Source organism: Crotalus tigris, unplaced genomic scaffold (assembly GCF_016545835.1).
Source record: "Crotalus tigris isolate CLP2741 ecotype Arizona unplaced genomic scaffold, ASM1654583v1 scf7180000018040.1558517, whole genome shotgun sequence".
In the NCBI taxonomy this organism is placed as follows: domain Eukaryota; kingdom Metazoa; phylum Chordata; class Lepidosauria; order Squamata; family Viperidae; genus Crotalus; species Crotalus tigris.
The window spans coordinates 690,445-705,669 of NW_024096790.1; the positions used below are offsets into that span (position 1 = coordinate 690,445).

The 15,225-nt window shown below is 40.1% G+C and overlaps 1 protein-coding gene across 1 annotated transcript in view; it reads right to left on the bottom strand.

Moving 5' to 3' along the window:
* The window catches only part of PPP4R3A (protein phosphatase 4 regulatory subunit 3A), a 31,278-nt gene extending 26,904 nt beyond the window's left edge, over positions 1 to 4,374 (bottom strand). The window contains exon 1 of the mRNA XM_039346953.1: positions 3,099 to 4,374. Within this exon, the coding sequence (XP_039202887.1) occupies positions 3,099 to 3,240 (142 nt within the window). The 5' untranslated portion in view covers positions 3,241 to 4,374. The remainder of the gene's footprint in view (positions 1 to 3,098) is intronic.
* Between the last annotated feature and the right edge of the window lie 10,851 nt (positions 4,375 to 15,225).

Below are 15,225 nucleotides of genomic sequence, written 5' to 3' on the forward strand. Positions count from 1 at the left end.
AAATCTGGGAACTGTAATTTACAACATCTCCAAGCACCAGGTTATATTTGCTTTAATTTATAAACTGCCAGATTTTAATGGACTCTGGGTGGTCTACAAAATCTGAAAAATATATAAAAAACAGTTAAATCATATTGGTAAGGCTGAATAACAGTTGAAAAATTAGGATGGTGGCAAAGTGAAAAGGTATTCATGTCAAACAGAAACAACAATCTTGTTCCTGAAACTGATTCCCAGTGTAAATGACACTGTCAGGACTATGTTAGTATCTTTTTTATAATACAATTCTATGAAGCATTTTGAAAATAACTGAACATTCTTTAAAAAATAGAAACATCACTGACTTCAATCACAGAATAAAGTTGCTTTTAAAGTTATTTCCTCAAAGCTCAGCTAGAAGGAAATTTTGTATTGCTAAAATGTCATAAAGTTCATGGTTAAATTATTAACACCCTCACTAATGATGGTGTGTTTATTTATAATGGTTACCTTAGGGCACAAAGATAAAAGTTCACTGAAACTAACGTGGGAAATAAAACATTTTCATAAAATACTAAAAACATTTACACTATATATTTCAAAAGTATTTCAAAATTAGAAAAGTATACATCCCTTAAAAAATCTGCTCCAAATAAGCCCGGAATAAAACTAGAGTGAAAGTTCTTATTATGATGGGTTAAAGTGCTATATTGGTTTTAATGTTTTACAACTTGTCACCAGGAAGAACAGGTGAGCTATAAGAAAATGCACTTTGACAACAAGCCTCTGCTTTAATAATGTCATTTTGCACTGCACTGGTTTGCGTGATAAACAATTAACAATAGGTAAAGTATCACAAATTATTTTGAATGGCATGTAGATAAACAACATCTACATACCATTCAAAAAAGACAATCAAAAAGGCAAAAAGGAAACAAAAGCCAAAAACATTGTCTCACCAGCAAATCAACACCCAGATGAGTAGAGGTGACACCAAGATTAACTTTAGACCAACAATTAAGAAACAAACAATACTCCAATCAAGAAATTAGCAACTCAGACAAACAACCTAACAGTAAACAACAGCTTAATCAAGGAACCACCAAGAACACTCCCACCAACATTGGCAGGGCAAGCCACTAGAATTTAAAAAAAGAGCAACCACTCCATTCTAGCACATTACCTAGTTAAGTAATGAAATGTCTGCAAGAAAACAACCAACCTTAGAGACCCCCATACCTCATTATTTTATTTTATCATTATATCAGCACTATATCTGATGTTGCTAAATTTTATCTCACTGAAACATGCTGGACTTATTTAACCATATGAGTGAGGCTATTTGAGTAGGTCTTTGTGACTTGCCACAAAGATGCTAATTAGGTAAAGAGGACACAGGTTTTCTATCCACATGGTTCCTTTGTACTGGAAACATTGCTCAGTAATAAGGAATGACAACAGTGGTGCCCGTGTACACACACACACACACACACACACACACACACACAGAGTTTTACAATAACAATAAAGTATGCTCCTCAATACTAATGATTAGAATGACTGCCTAAAGTCAATGTATGAATGCCCATAGAAATCATGAAAATGTGTGCAAATATTCATAATAAAAAGAAGACTATCATAGAATCATAAGGATCTTGGAGTCTTCTAGTCCAACTTCCTGCCAGAGAAGAAAGCTTAAGTAAAGCTTTCTTTATTTAATCCACGTAAATTTGCCATAGGCCTGTCTTAAAACTGTAATGTCTACAGTTCAATTTGTTCCTCAATGACCAAACCCATCTCCCAAGGACGTATACTATTCAAAGTATAATAGATTTCCTAATAATCTTGTTATGATGGATGGGACTATATAACTGAGGGTTGGTTAGGGGAAGATCAAATGCATCTTGCCATCCAAGATGTCAGATAGTCTATATTCTGTTTGGTGGGCAATGTCAGAAATGTCACAGAAATACATTATTATATTAATACACTCAAATAAGGGATTTCACATTTTTAATATAACAAACATAAGTCACACATTTCTAATAATCTGTTGCAACCTTCTAAAATTATTTTATATTCTAAGTCCATGTGAATATTTGGTTAAAATTATGACATCACTGTGTTCTAACTTAAAGCAAATACATTTCTTAATTGGGATCAGATTGGAATATTTTTATGCACATATTAAAAACAAGTTTCACTGAAGTGAATACAACTTTCTTTGAAGTAATGACATACTGAAACTGGTGGCAAATTGATTCCAGTTTTATTTTTCCTCTATTAGCTTCCATTCATGCTTGCTTTCAGAATAAAAACCTTCAAACTTGTTATGTGAAACAGCTGTTTCACCTATATGATTAAAAACAGAAGAATAACATGGCCAAATGGCTAGGAATACTAATACATTGAGACAAGATGGGATTTGAAATTTCATTGGTATAATTAAAACAAGTCACCAATTTCACTTCTGCTTCACAAAAAGATTTTATATGAGAATAGAGACATGCTTCAAAACTGGCAACTTTGGAAACTGTGTTTAACAATCAATTAACATGCTTTAATTATAGATACCACTTATTCTAAGAAGGGATGATAAAGGATAGGGTTTGTTTTAATTAAAAAGCAAATTTAATTTTGCTACAGAAAATGGAAGACATGATAAAGTATTTTAGATAGTCTACAAAGTTTCTAAGGTAATATAAAGAGTTGGACATCTTGTTAAATATTTGGCCATATAGTATTTTAATGGTCTACACATGAGTTAAACAAGAATACTATAAGCTTAAGCTATTAGGTTATTTAAATATAATAGGAAAAGTCCTCAATGTCTAGGATAAAGTTTAATTAATACTTTAAATAATTAACACTATCCATAGTCTGCCATCTTGAAAAATTTAAAGCCACATACTTTGATGACAAGTAGGCAACTTACATAAACACAGATGGAAATTGTCTTTTGTGAAAGCTACTATAGAAAGTAATCTTTACCTGATTCTCACTCTCTGAACTTATGCAGCACAGAAATTCACTGCCCCACATCTAATTATTAGCATATGTCACAGTTCATTAACAGAAGGATTAATATATTTGATGTATACTTGTTCAGCTATACTTACCATCACTTTCTGCCCTGACAAGCAGGGACATGCCCTTCAGCCTTTCCACATAGCCAGAGGACACATGTCCAGTGCCCCGATCATCCCATTGTCTGTCTTCATTTAGTGTATAAACCTTCACTCTCCTCCGAGTATCGGTCATTCTGCCTTTTCCAAACCACAAGGGTCTATGATAAGTCTATCAACAAAAGCTGTGAGGGGGGGCTTTGCCCCCCTCAATGAAGGGGAGCAGAAAAGGGAGCAAGAGTCCCACACAATACCCCAAACAGATGTTTTTACTGGTACTGTTAAAATAACTGCCTCATCACCCCAAAAGGTGAGAAGGCAACACTACCACGGGGAGCACAGAACTTTTTCTGTAAAATGGTAGCTTTGTAGAACAGGAGAAAACAGGAAATAAAAACTCAAAAGATTTCAAGGGAAGAAACAGAAAAACACCAGGAGAAACTAAAAAGACGACGATGAAAATGTAAACAGTTAAAAGAGAACTCTAACGTTACATACATAGGTGATTCAAAGCAAAAACAAATAAAAGAATTCACCAGTGCAGTCAGGGGGCAGATGAGGTGAACCGAAAAGCAGCAAGTGGAAAACAGACTAGTGACAGGAAAAGCGGGAAGGTTTAGCTGCCCATGCAAAAAGCCCTCGAGAGGAGAGGTAAAAACGCCAGGGGCACGGGGAGGAAAATCCGAGGATTCTGCTGGGGCATCATTAGCAGAAGGGGTGAAGAGGGCAGCGGAGGAGAAGGGGGAAGCACGGGGAAAGAGGGTCAATTCCCCCTCGGCCAGGCCTATTGTGCAAGGCGCTGCTAGGCCCGAAGCCCCTTTCCTCGCGCTCCGTTAGCCAGGCTAAAGGACCGAGACGGAACCGCCCCTTCTTCCCAGGAAAGGCCACGACCTAAACGGGCGGCGGAGGACGCCGGGCTTGCTGGGTTGGAAGCGGGAAAAGGCGGAATGGCACGCGGTGTGGGTGCCCGTCTCTGTCAGGATCTCCCCTCACGAGCAGCGATGACTGCACTCTCAACGCGATGCCGCCGCCACCGCCGCCGCCGCCATGTTCTTCCTGCGCCCGCTCTTCCGGATGCTGCTGGCACTCCCACCAACCTCCCTCGTCCCTTTCACGCGGCCCGGGTCCTTCCGTGCACCCGGCAAAGAAGCGAATCCCCTCCGCGGATTCGGGGAGGATGGCTGAAGCGGTGGCCGTCTGTGTCCTTCTCTCTCAGCCTCAGTGACTATGCGGCCGCCATCTTGGTTTCACCTCTCACTGGATGTACGGGGTCTCCCAGCCAAAGGCAGCACGGCCCGGGCGCGAACATTTAAAGGGCCCGCGGCCTTCAGGAAGCTTAAAACGAGGCTCCGTTGAAAGGTGCGCATCACACCTGGTTCCAAGTGACCAAGTGAAAACCACGGAACAATCTCCTGTAAGAAAGCAGAAGTGCTCTCCTGCGAAGGATTATGATGTTCGCCCCTATTTTATTTTCTTTTGCTGCAGCCAAGACCATTTTCTAAAAGACATTTTTCGCACAGTGGAGTACCAAAAAAGAAAAAAAAGCAAATGTATCTACCTTTATTTGCCCAGGTTTCAGAGCCGGCTTTTCATACATCCTGGAGCCTGTTCTTGGAAAACCCTCCTTCGGGTGGACTATCAAAACAGGCTGTGGTAAAGGTGACAGGGCTCACAACAAATAAATGTGCAGCAGTTTTGTAGCTTTGAATGCTTACAACCAGCATCTAATTAATTATTTTATAGCCACCCACTTTATCAGCCATAACTGGGTGGCTCACAGCAACAGAGATAACATTTTTAAAAACAACAACAACAACAATAAAAGCCAACATCGGACACACACTCCAACTCCCAGTACCCTAAACTGACACTCCCCAATATATTTTTTAAAAAAACAATCATTGGGGCTCCAGCCTCACCTATCCCAATGCCTGGGGGGGAAGCTGGCTTCTTATTCATGGCATGGGTGCTTATGGGAGATAATATAATAATAACAACAAAAAACAATAATAATATGATATAACAACAACAATAGCAACAACAACAACAATAATATAATAAAGTTGGAAGGGGCCTTAGAGGTCATCTAGTCCAACCCTATACCATTTCAGACAAATGGCTGTCCAGTTATTTGGCACATGTGACACTTCTGTTCTGCAAGTTGCATTGACCACTGGTATACTTCCAGATACAATTAATAGTCCTTTGTGGGCTCAGACTACCTCCCTGCATTGTTGTCTACCAATTCTGTTCGATCCAGGAGAAGAGCCCTGTTCCAGGTCCGGTCTGTGAAAAAGCTCCATCTGGCAGGGCACAGGAGGAGAGCCTTTTCTGTCGTGGCACCTGCCCTTTGTATTATCATTCCCCCAGAGATTAGATTTGCCCTGATTCCTCTAGCCCAGTGGTTCTCAACCTGTGGGTCGGGACCCCATTTGGGGTCGAACGACCATTTCATGGGGGTCGCCAAACAAGGCTGTCCGCCATTTTTTCCCCTTTTCTTTGGCCACGCCCCTGGCACCCAGTGATGTATAAGTGGTTGAGGGTCACCACAACATGGGGAACTGTATTATGGGGTCGTGGCATTAGAAAGGTTGAGAACCACTGCTCTAGCCTGTCACAAAGCATTGAAAACCTAGTTTTGACATCAGGCCTAGGGTCCTGATAGTATGGGTAAGTCCATTTCTTAGTTGTGATTGTGTTAAATGAATATTCTAAGTCAGGGCTTTTCAACCTTTTCACCGATTGTACCACTTTTAGGATATGGCAATATTCAAGTACCACCAGTCGCCTAGCAAGGTGTCAAAAACTTGATGATTAAAAAAAAGGGAAAAAGTGATAAAGTACAGATAGTCCTCGACTTACAACAGTTCACTTAGTGACTGTTCGAAGTTACAATGGCACTGGAAAAAGTGACTTGTGATAATTTTTCACACATGACCGTTGCAGCATCCCCAGGGTCATGTGATTTACATTTGGATGCTTGGCAACTGATTCATATTTATGATGGTCATAGTGTCCCAGGGTCATCTGATCCCCTTTTGCAACCTTCTGACAAGCAAAGTCAATGGGGAAACCAGATTCACTTAACAACCATGTTACTAATTTAACAACTGCAGTGATTCACTTAACAAATGTGGCAAGAAAAGTTGTAAAATGGGGCAAAAACTCATTTAACAAATTTCTCAACCCTTCTCCTTTTATACCCTCTCCTCTCCCCCCTCATCCTTTATATCCTCTCCTCTCTCCCCTCCTCCTTTTATATCATGGGTGTCAAACTTGATTTCATTGTGGTTACTGTCGGAGGTGGGGTGGCCAGCTCAACATCGCTCAGGTCAGGGGTGCCTCTGCAGGGGATTTGGAGGTCTCTGGTGGAGGGGGGTGGGACTGGGGTGGGTGCCAGGGCATGGTCCACCGGAGGAACCTCACCGTCCCTCTTGGGCCATGGGGGGGAACTCCCCGATGGTGGTGCGGGCTGCCCAGAGCCCTGGGTAACGGAGGGCAAGTGCCCAGCTCGAGGCGCCAGGACCCTGCACCTCAACCCAGTCCAGCCCCACTTCCATGAGGGGGTGCCCGGCTGTGCTTACCTCCTCCTCGAAGCTGCTGCTGCTGCTGGTGTGCTCACTCTCCTTGGCCAGGTTGCTCATGGTGGGTGCAGGAAGGCAAAGTGCGTGGGTCAGAGGGAAGCCTACTGTCTTTCCATTTGAGGAGACCCGGCTTTGTAACCAAAGCATCCTTCGTAATAGGATGGGAGACCCCCAGGATAGGCCAGGAGGAGGGGGCAAGAGCCCTTTCTCTTTTGACTTTTTCTCTGGAGTCTTTTTTTTCCTCTCCCTTTCCCACCAAAACTGCCTCCTTTTATATCTTTTCCTGTCTCTGCTCCCCCTCCTCCTTTTCTCTTCCTGGTGAGCTGGAAGTGCTGATCCTGGGACTTTTGTCTTGCCCCAGCAACCCTGCAGCTCCTGAGGACTCCATCACGGCAAATTCTGCACTGCGCCGCTTTGGCTCGTTCCCTCCCCGGCTACACTTGGTTAGGCTGGGTATGGTCGCGTACCACCTGCCAGGTGCCAATGTACCACCAGTGATACAAGTACCACTGGTTGAAAAGCACTGTTTGTTCTCAGTTGTTCTTTGGTGTTCTTTCACTATTAATGTTCATGGTTTTTCCTATATTTGTGTTCTGTTTTAACTGTTAGCTGCCCAGAGTCATGTATACGAGATGGGCAACCATATAAATAAATATGTTCTTGGGTACCAGCTGTATCCATGAAGGTCCTACTCACGGCAACTTGAGGCTTATTGATCTCCTGGCTGGATTACCGTAATGCTCTCTAAACAGACTTCTTTTAAAAAATATTTGGAAGCTACAATTGGTTCAGTTTCAGGCCCTACACAATATACCCATGTGATACCTCTGCATCATGAGCTGCATTGATACCCCCTAAACTTGCAATTCAAGATGTCAGTTGTTATTTATAAAGTCTTATACTCCATGGGTTGGGATAGTTGTGGGACCACTTATCTATGATCATTTCTGATCACATCACTAGAACTGCTCCAGTTGGCATCTTCTGGGTTGTCTGTCTTAGAACTGTTATCTTCTGGAACCTAGGAGTAGTGCCTTCTCCTAGTGCCTACTCTATGGAGGAGCAGGCCCTCCCCTTATATGAGTTTGGCCACAAACATTATGGCCTTTAATAAAGCATTAAAGATCTGAATGATTCCACCGGCACGGTGGTTGGAAGATTAAACCAGCCCTCTTGGTGGATTTGTGGTTTGGTCTGCACCAATTAATATTAGATTAATATTAATATTAGATTTTGTAAAGGTCTGAACACATATTATGCATGAAGATGATGTTGGTTTAAAATTTCCATTGTATTCTATTGTTTTCTTATCCTCTGTGTACTACCCAAAGTCAATTTTTTGAGATGGGCAGCTATATAAATTTTCTAAATAAAAAAAACAATGTTGATTATATTATTTGCATCTGATCTTTATTTCTTTATCTTGACCTCCAAACCAATATTCCACTTTAACACTGACTGTAATTTTGCTTTTGCTTTTCTAATTTTGATGCAGTACTTGCTGTACTATAAGCAAGTTGATTGGTCTGTTTGAAGTTATTTTAATCCTTGTAAACACCTTATTTACCGCCTTCATTATAGGTGCCAAGACCTTCTTGGACACTATTTTCAGTGCTAACGGTTCTGATCTTTCTATTGGTAATTCGGCATAAGCCATTATTTTCTCTTAATTCTTCTTTTTCAAGAGGTTAGTTAATAGGTTGTTTCAGTGGTGGTCTATACTGGCTCTGTTATCATTTCTTCTCATTTCTATAGTTCATATCAGCTTTACCTGTATATTTGTAATTGTTATTATCTAAGTTTCTACTATTCTACTATTGTTTTGGGATATTCCATTTTCACAATTTTTCTGAATCTCTTCCAGGTCTGCATCCCTGTTAATGAGTTTCATTTGATCTGCTAATGGTTGTTCAGTGATATTTATATGTTTATATTTTGCATTTGGCAGATTGCGGACTAACATGTGGGACCGCCGTAGAATAAGTCTTGCTACCAAGCTTAAAGTTTACCAGGCAGCAGTGCTAACTACCCTATTGTATGCTAGTGAGACCTGGACAGGGTACAGGAGGCATGTTAGGCAACTGAACTACTTCCACATGACTTGCCTTCGTAGAATTCTGAGGATCCGGTGGCAGGATAAGATACCAGACACAGATGTCCTCTCCAGAGCAGGCCTATCATAAGTTTACACTCTGTTGATGAAAGCCCAGATGCGCTGGGCAGGCCATGTTGTAAGGATGCCAGATCATCGCATCCCTAAACAGCTCTTCTATGGTGAGCTGTCTCAAGGAAAGCGATCACATGGGGGACAAAAGAAGCGATACAAAGACATGTTGAAAGCCTCTCTTAAGTCCCTGGATATTAACACCATCTCTTGGGAACTTCTGCCACATGATCGACCGACATGGCGCACCTTGGTGTACCAGGGTTGCCAGACATATGAACACAGAAGGACAATCTTGGCACAAGAAAAGCAAGCACTCCAGAAAGCCAGAGCTGCAAATGCTGAAGTAACAGTGTCTACATTTCTTTGTTCAGTATGTGGCAGAACATTCCGTGCTAACATTGGTCTTATTAGCCACCTATGGACACATCGTTGATGGCCCATAACCCACAAGATGTCAAGGTCTTCATCGAAATCGATGGACGAACAACTATATGTTTATAAATGTATAAATTCTTTTCCAATGTTCAAACACTCACTTTAAATATCCCTAATTTGTTGATTCCAATTCATAATAGGCCATAAAGGTGTGATTTTCAAATACAGCATTGTTTTGTTTTGTCTGTTGTTGTTCTACAGGGCTAGGCCATGGTTGTCCAGCCATAGCTTCTAAGTCCTCTTGCCCACCTGTCAACAGATGTCCAGTAATTCTTACATGGTCCTTGATTACCTGGGCAGCAATCAATCCAGTATTGGATTCTCAACAGTTAATGATTTGATGGATACACTTAGTCTGGATTTTCTGCTGAAGCCTATCTGGAATGGATGACCCTTCTGTTAGTACACACTACCACCAATATAGCTCTCATTTTTATTGTCGTTGTTGTTGTTATTGTTATTATTATTATTATATTTATGCCTATATACTAAAGGAAAAGAGAATCAACCAGAATTGCAGATGTGAGGAAGGAATGCAAAAGATGCAGAAATCTAAATCTCTCCAACAAACTGATAAAACACATATCATTGTTTATTTTAATGAAAAGGAAAAAACTGAAGAAGTTTCTTGGATGAGAAAGGAAACATTTTTAAAGAAAAAAAAATCAAGAAAGTCCAATTGCCTTTTGGAAAAGCACCTTTGAAACAACTATGACCTGGATAATTGAGAATCTCCATGTACAAAAAAGGACATAAACTTGAAATGACCGTTCTTGTTCTCCATAAACAAATAAGTATTGTGTCAAGGCCACAGGAAGCAGTTTGAGAGGGAAGGGCTTGTATCGGTATTTCAGACAGAACTATGAAGTTGTAGTGCGTGATCATTCCCTGCCACTTTAGAGAATTGTGTCCAGGTAGCCTTCGAGTGAAACAAATATTTAAGCCTCTCCATTCAAGCATCTAGAATCCACTTTATACTCTTTTTCCATATCTATGAAAACTGATGGGAAGAAGAATTGAGGAGATAAGAAAAGTCCATCATACTGCAAGAAAAGAAAGATGAAATGCTTGATGTATTTGTATTGAGATGGACAATTACAAATGGAAGGCCACTGGGTTTATCTGATCGATGATAAGGAGGGGGGGCAATACATTTCAAGTCTAGCTAGTTGGATAAGAGGAAGCTAAAAACTTAGTAAAAACTGTACTTGGTCTCTCCAAAGTACTTTCTTGCTTATGTGCATTTGCCACAGAGAGAGGAATTTTAGAGGGCAAATGACAGAGTTTATAACAAAAGTTGCTTGAAAGAGTGACCTGCTGATCAAGTAAAGCAGAAAGTTGCTATATACAAATTCTACAAATGACAAATTAGGCAAGTTTTCCCGTTCATAGGAAATGTAACAACATAAAAATTGTACTAGCATAATTTTCTCTGCCCATTTGATGATATCATGATAAATGTATATGAATTCAGCAAATGGAAGAGACTGGATATAAATTGAGTGATGGGGCATATAACAGTTTAATTTGTGAACTTCAAACATGGGTGATATAAAAACTGAAGCAAGAGAAAACTGTGCACACCTGATCTAATGTTTTGATTTTTTGATTCTGCTGTTTTTCTTGCTAGGGACACTTTGCTGAAGATGCCATAGTTCTGGTCTGGCAGGAAAAAGAGTCTTGAGTAAAAAGCAGAAATTCAGTTTGTTTAACAAAAGAGAGACTGTATCAACTGAATTAAAAAGACATTTTTTGAATCCTTAAAAGTGGCTTGTTCTTAAATAGATCCTTTAAATTCATACCCTAGTGCAGTGATGGTGAACCTTTTAGAGACCGAGTGCCCAAACTACAACCCAAAACCCACTTATGCATTGTCGGGTGCCGGGTGGGTGTGGCCCATTGGGTGGATGTGGCCCATTGGGTGGGCATGGCTGTAGTGGTAACAGCAGACTAGGTGGGACTAAAAAGTTCAATCAATCAATTCCAACTTTGCAAGATCTTTTTTTTTCCCCCCGCAAGAAATTGAAATTGACTGAACCTTTTTTTTTTGTACACAGCGGCAGACGCCTAAAGCGAAAAGGTTTTATAAAACCCAGCTGAAGGCCTAGGACTGGGGCGATGGCGCGTGTGCCCACAGATAAGGTTCTGAGTGCCACCTCTGGCACGCGTGCCATAGGCTCGCCACACTGCCCTAGAGGGCACTGTGCCAGATCAATGAAAAATCTTCAATAAAAGTTGGCAAAGCCTAGACAATCTTGGAACTTCTTTGCTCTTCTAGGTGCCTCCCATAAAAAAACTGAGTTTTTGCAGAATTCATCTGCATGCCTTCTCTAGAGATCTGATATTCCAAATATCAGATATCAGCATAGGAACTGAAACACATTCCTGCCATGAGTGTAACTGATGGCTTTTTCTGAAAAAAATCAACATGTAATCCAGATAAACTATTACATATTTGCACAAAATGTCTGAAAATGTCTAAGTCATGAATCTGAAAAATACAGCTGGACAGTTCATTAGACTATAGTGCGTTATTGTGTATTCATATTTGTCATACCAAGGGTCAATGTGCTCATGTCCCTCTTTCATCCAAATCAGATTGTAAGCTGTCCTCTGATTTATCAAGTGGGTAGTGATTTGTAATGACCACAAAATTTATACGTTTGTACAGTAATCAGGTCTTGAAGAAGTATCTTTTTTTATATAAAAAACAAGGTACAGATGTAAGGAAAACAGGTAGATAAATCCTTGTTTTCAGATTGTAGTCCAGAATTTTTTTTAAAATCAGTTAATTCTTGAGTAGATGTGGGATATTGCCAATTAAGTGGGATCTGGGCTCCTGGTATGAGGTTGAAAGTCCAATGTGGAGGTAAAGTTGTGGTTTCCCTCAAAACAATGGAAAAATCCATATACTTTTTTGGCATTGAAAGAGGTGCAGACAGAAGTGTTGAGATGGGGCGAGATGAAAAAGAATCCTACATTTGTTGATGTTGACTTTGTGAAGGAAAAGTAATCCTTTGCTCTCAGTAAATATCAGGATTGCCCGTTTGAAGTCAGGCTATAGGCTTTTCCAGTGGTAAAATGTACTGTAGCACAATAGCCTTATCTATAAAATTGGCAATTGTCCTGGAGCCCAAAAGAGCTGTATTTCTAAACCATGAATTTGCAAAGGCTATCGGGTTATAAAGTACAATTGCATAATGTCACATATTGGACCTAGTGTACTGTAGTAAAAATACAATCCAAGGTTTCACTTTCATTGTTTCTCTTTTGCAGTGAGGGACCTCGTCATTTCTCCTGTTTGCACAGGCTCCACATATTTGGAGTCTTAGCAGGCAACAGGGAAAAAGAAAATTAACTGCCCATGTGGCTGATCCCTCTTTCAGTAGGCCAAGAATAAAGGCAACCCTAGTTCAATCTGTAGGAAATCCACTGGCATGCCCATGATGAACAGTTTACACTGTGTTGTGAAAGTCAGGAATTCACCTTGACCCATTCTGAACCTCTCATGTAGACTTTCAGGAGAATGGAGCAACATTGGTCAGGCAGCAGCTTTGAGGCCTATTCCCAGATGAAGTAAGCTATATCCCAAATGCTATGCTAACTGTATCATTGTGTTGGAAGAAAAATCAGTTCCAGTTCCAATCTGGGAGAAAAGGTGCTGGAAATAAAAATGGAGGCTAGCTGCTTAGGAAAGAAGGTCTGTTTATTGATGAGCAGAACTAACAACAGCATGCAGTTCTGGGACAGCTGACAAAATGGAGTTGAGAGTAGATGGATTTTTATACATTTTTTGTGTCTTTGTGTTTGAGATGCCTGTTTGTTGTGAAATGTACTTTGACTTGTGCTTGACTGTGCCCTCTTAGTATTCTAATTATTGTTGCCTGACTCCTATTGTGGCTAGGTGGTCATGCCCTGTCCTTGGAGCTGGGTGGGAAATGTAGATTTTAAAAGTCTTTGTTTTCTAATCCCATCAGCTCCAGCTTTCTGTGGGAGCTGTGGCTGGAGGTGTTTTGCTTATGAACAGAGTGGTCCAGGCTTTCTGAATGGATTACAAAATCTCCATTTCTAAAGATTAGCTTCTTTGGGTTTCTGCTTGAGGCAGAAAGACTGGGGCTCTTTTTGCATTGCTGGCAATGGGGTGGGTGTGGCTTCAGTATGATGAAACTGGCCCACTGGCCGGCAGTTTGACACCCCTGATTTAGTCATTTGCTGCCAAGAAACAAGGGAATGCCAAGAGATTGAAAGAATCTCAATAATGAAATTGATAAGAAAGAGCTGGGTATCAGCTTTTACTCTCTTGGCATCCAGACAGAAGAAGAGTAAAATGGAAGTTACCTCTTTAGCCAGAAACAGAAGACAGGATCTTCTTCAGTATCTGAGGCTGGCTGGAGCAAATGAGATCAGTGCCCCAATGGAAACTTAAAATGTACAGCAGACTTCAAACAAGGAAATCTGAGACTGCAGGACAGTAGTTGGAAAAGGAAAAGACCAGACATTCTCAAAGCATTCAGATTTCAATGCAGGAAGGCATCAACCACAGAAGTCTGGATTCCAGTCAAGATACTTACAGGAATTAAATTAACTCTTAAGCTATCAGCCAATACTCTGTATCGGTATTGCAAACTGGTACGGTATATGGATGCCAACAGAGCAAAATACAAGACAGATTGTTAGTCCTGTATGGGAGTGAGCCAAATAGCTAGGCAAGCAAAACACAGCCAGTTGTTGTCCTATTGTCTAACAAAGCAAACTTTAGGATACAAGAGACAAAGCCAATAATGTCTTTCAAAGACAAGTAAGGATGTATATCTTTAATAATTTTCAGTTTTTTTCTTTCTTTTACATGTCAGAGAAGGTTTTTGTGTCTTATCATGACATTTACTTTTTTCTGTCAGAAAAGTAACACTGTGTGCCGTGCCTGCAAATTGAATTAAATTTCTCTCCCCCCCCAAAAAGCTGATTTCTAGGTCAAATTTGGAACTAAGGTACACCATTTCTGCAAACTGCAGTTTGTATAATTACCACTAGATGGTGATGTTTGATTTTATTCTAAACTTTTGAGGCTTGTCTTCTGATTGGTGTTGTAGGATGAAAAATTAGAAATCTACTCCATCTTTGGCAATATATTCACCTTACATATTTGTTATTTGGTTTATTTTATCCCAATGTGATTGCAACTTCTGATACTTTACAGAAGTTAGAGGTTTTAGAGAATTGTGTGGGGTTCCTAAGCCAGCAATCTTTTCTTAGAGGAACCTGAATAAATTGGTATTATTCCTGTAACCTAGAATAAAAAGTGTGAATGACCTGTCTTGGTAAACCAATGGTGGGCTATATTAAACAACATGAAATTCATTTCTTATGGTGTTAAAATGAGATATGCACAACAGCTTACTATGTCCTAAAGAACATTCACTAAGTGTTGTGTATAATTACATTATTATTGGACACGGAAAACAGAAATTTGAACAGTAATCAATATGATTAGATCTTAACCTGTGGCATTACATTTGGAGCTATAATGCTTCCTTTTCAGCAGAATGACTGTGTGGCAATCCACAGATAGTTTGGGAATCACTTTGAGAGGAGAAGGAAGAGAGAGGAATAGAACAAAGTATTACATTGAATCCTTGAACAGGAATGTTGTTATGCTATTAATTTTTATTTCAGGTTCCATTTTATATCGTGCATCTTTTTCTGTTGGGCATTCTCATGCTGTATGGCATGAACCAACCATATTAATATGCAGAGACACAATTTAAAAACATAATATTTTGAATCTTTGCCCTTGTTTTAAATTCCTGGATGTATGAAGCACATATGTAACAGGGGTTGGTGTTTTTTTTTCCTCTTTTTTGCTATCTGTACTTTTATTTCCCTTTGAAATTATCTCTGAATAACTTCTTAAAAATCTAAAAATGTCCCTGCTTAA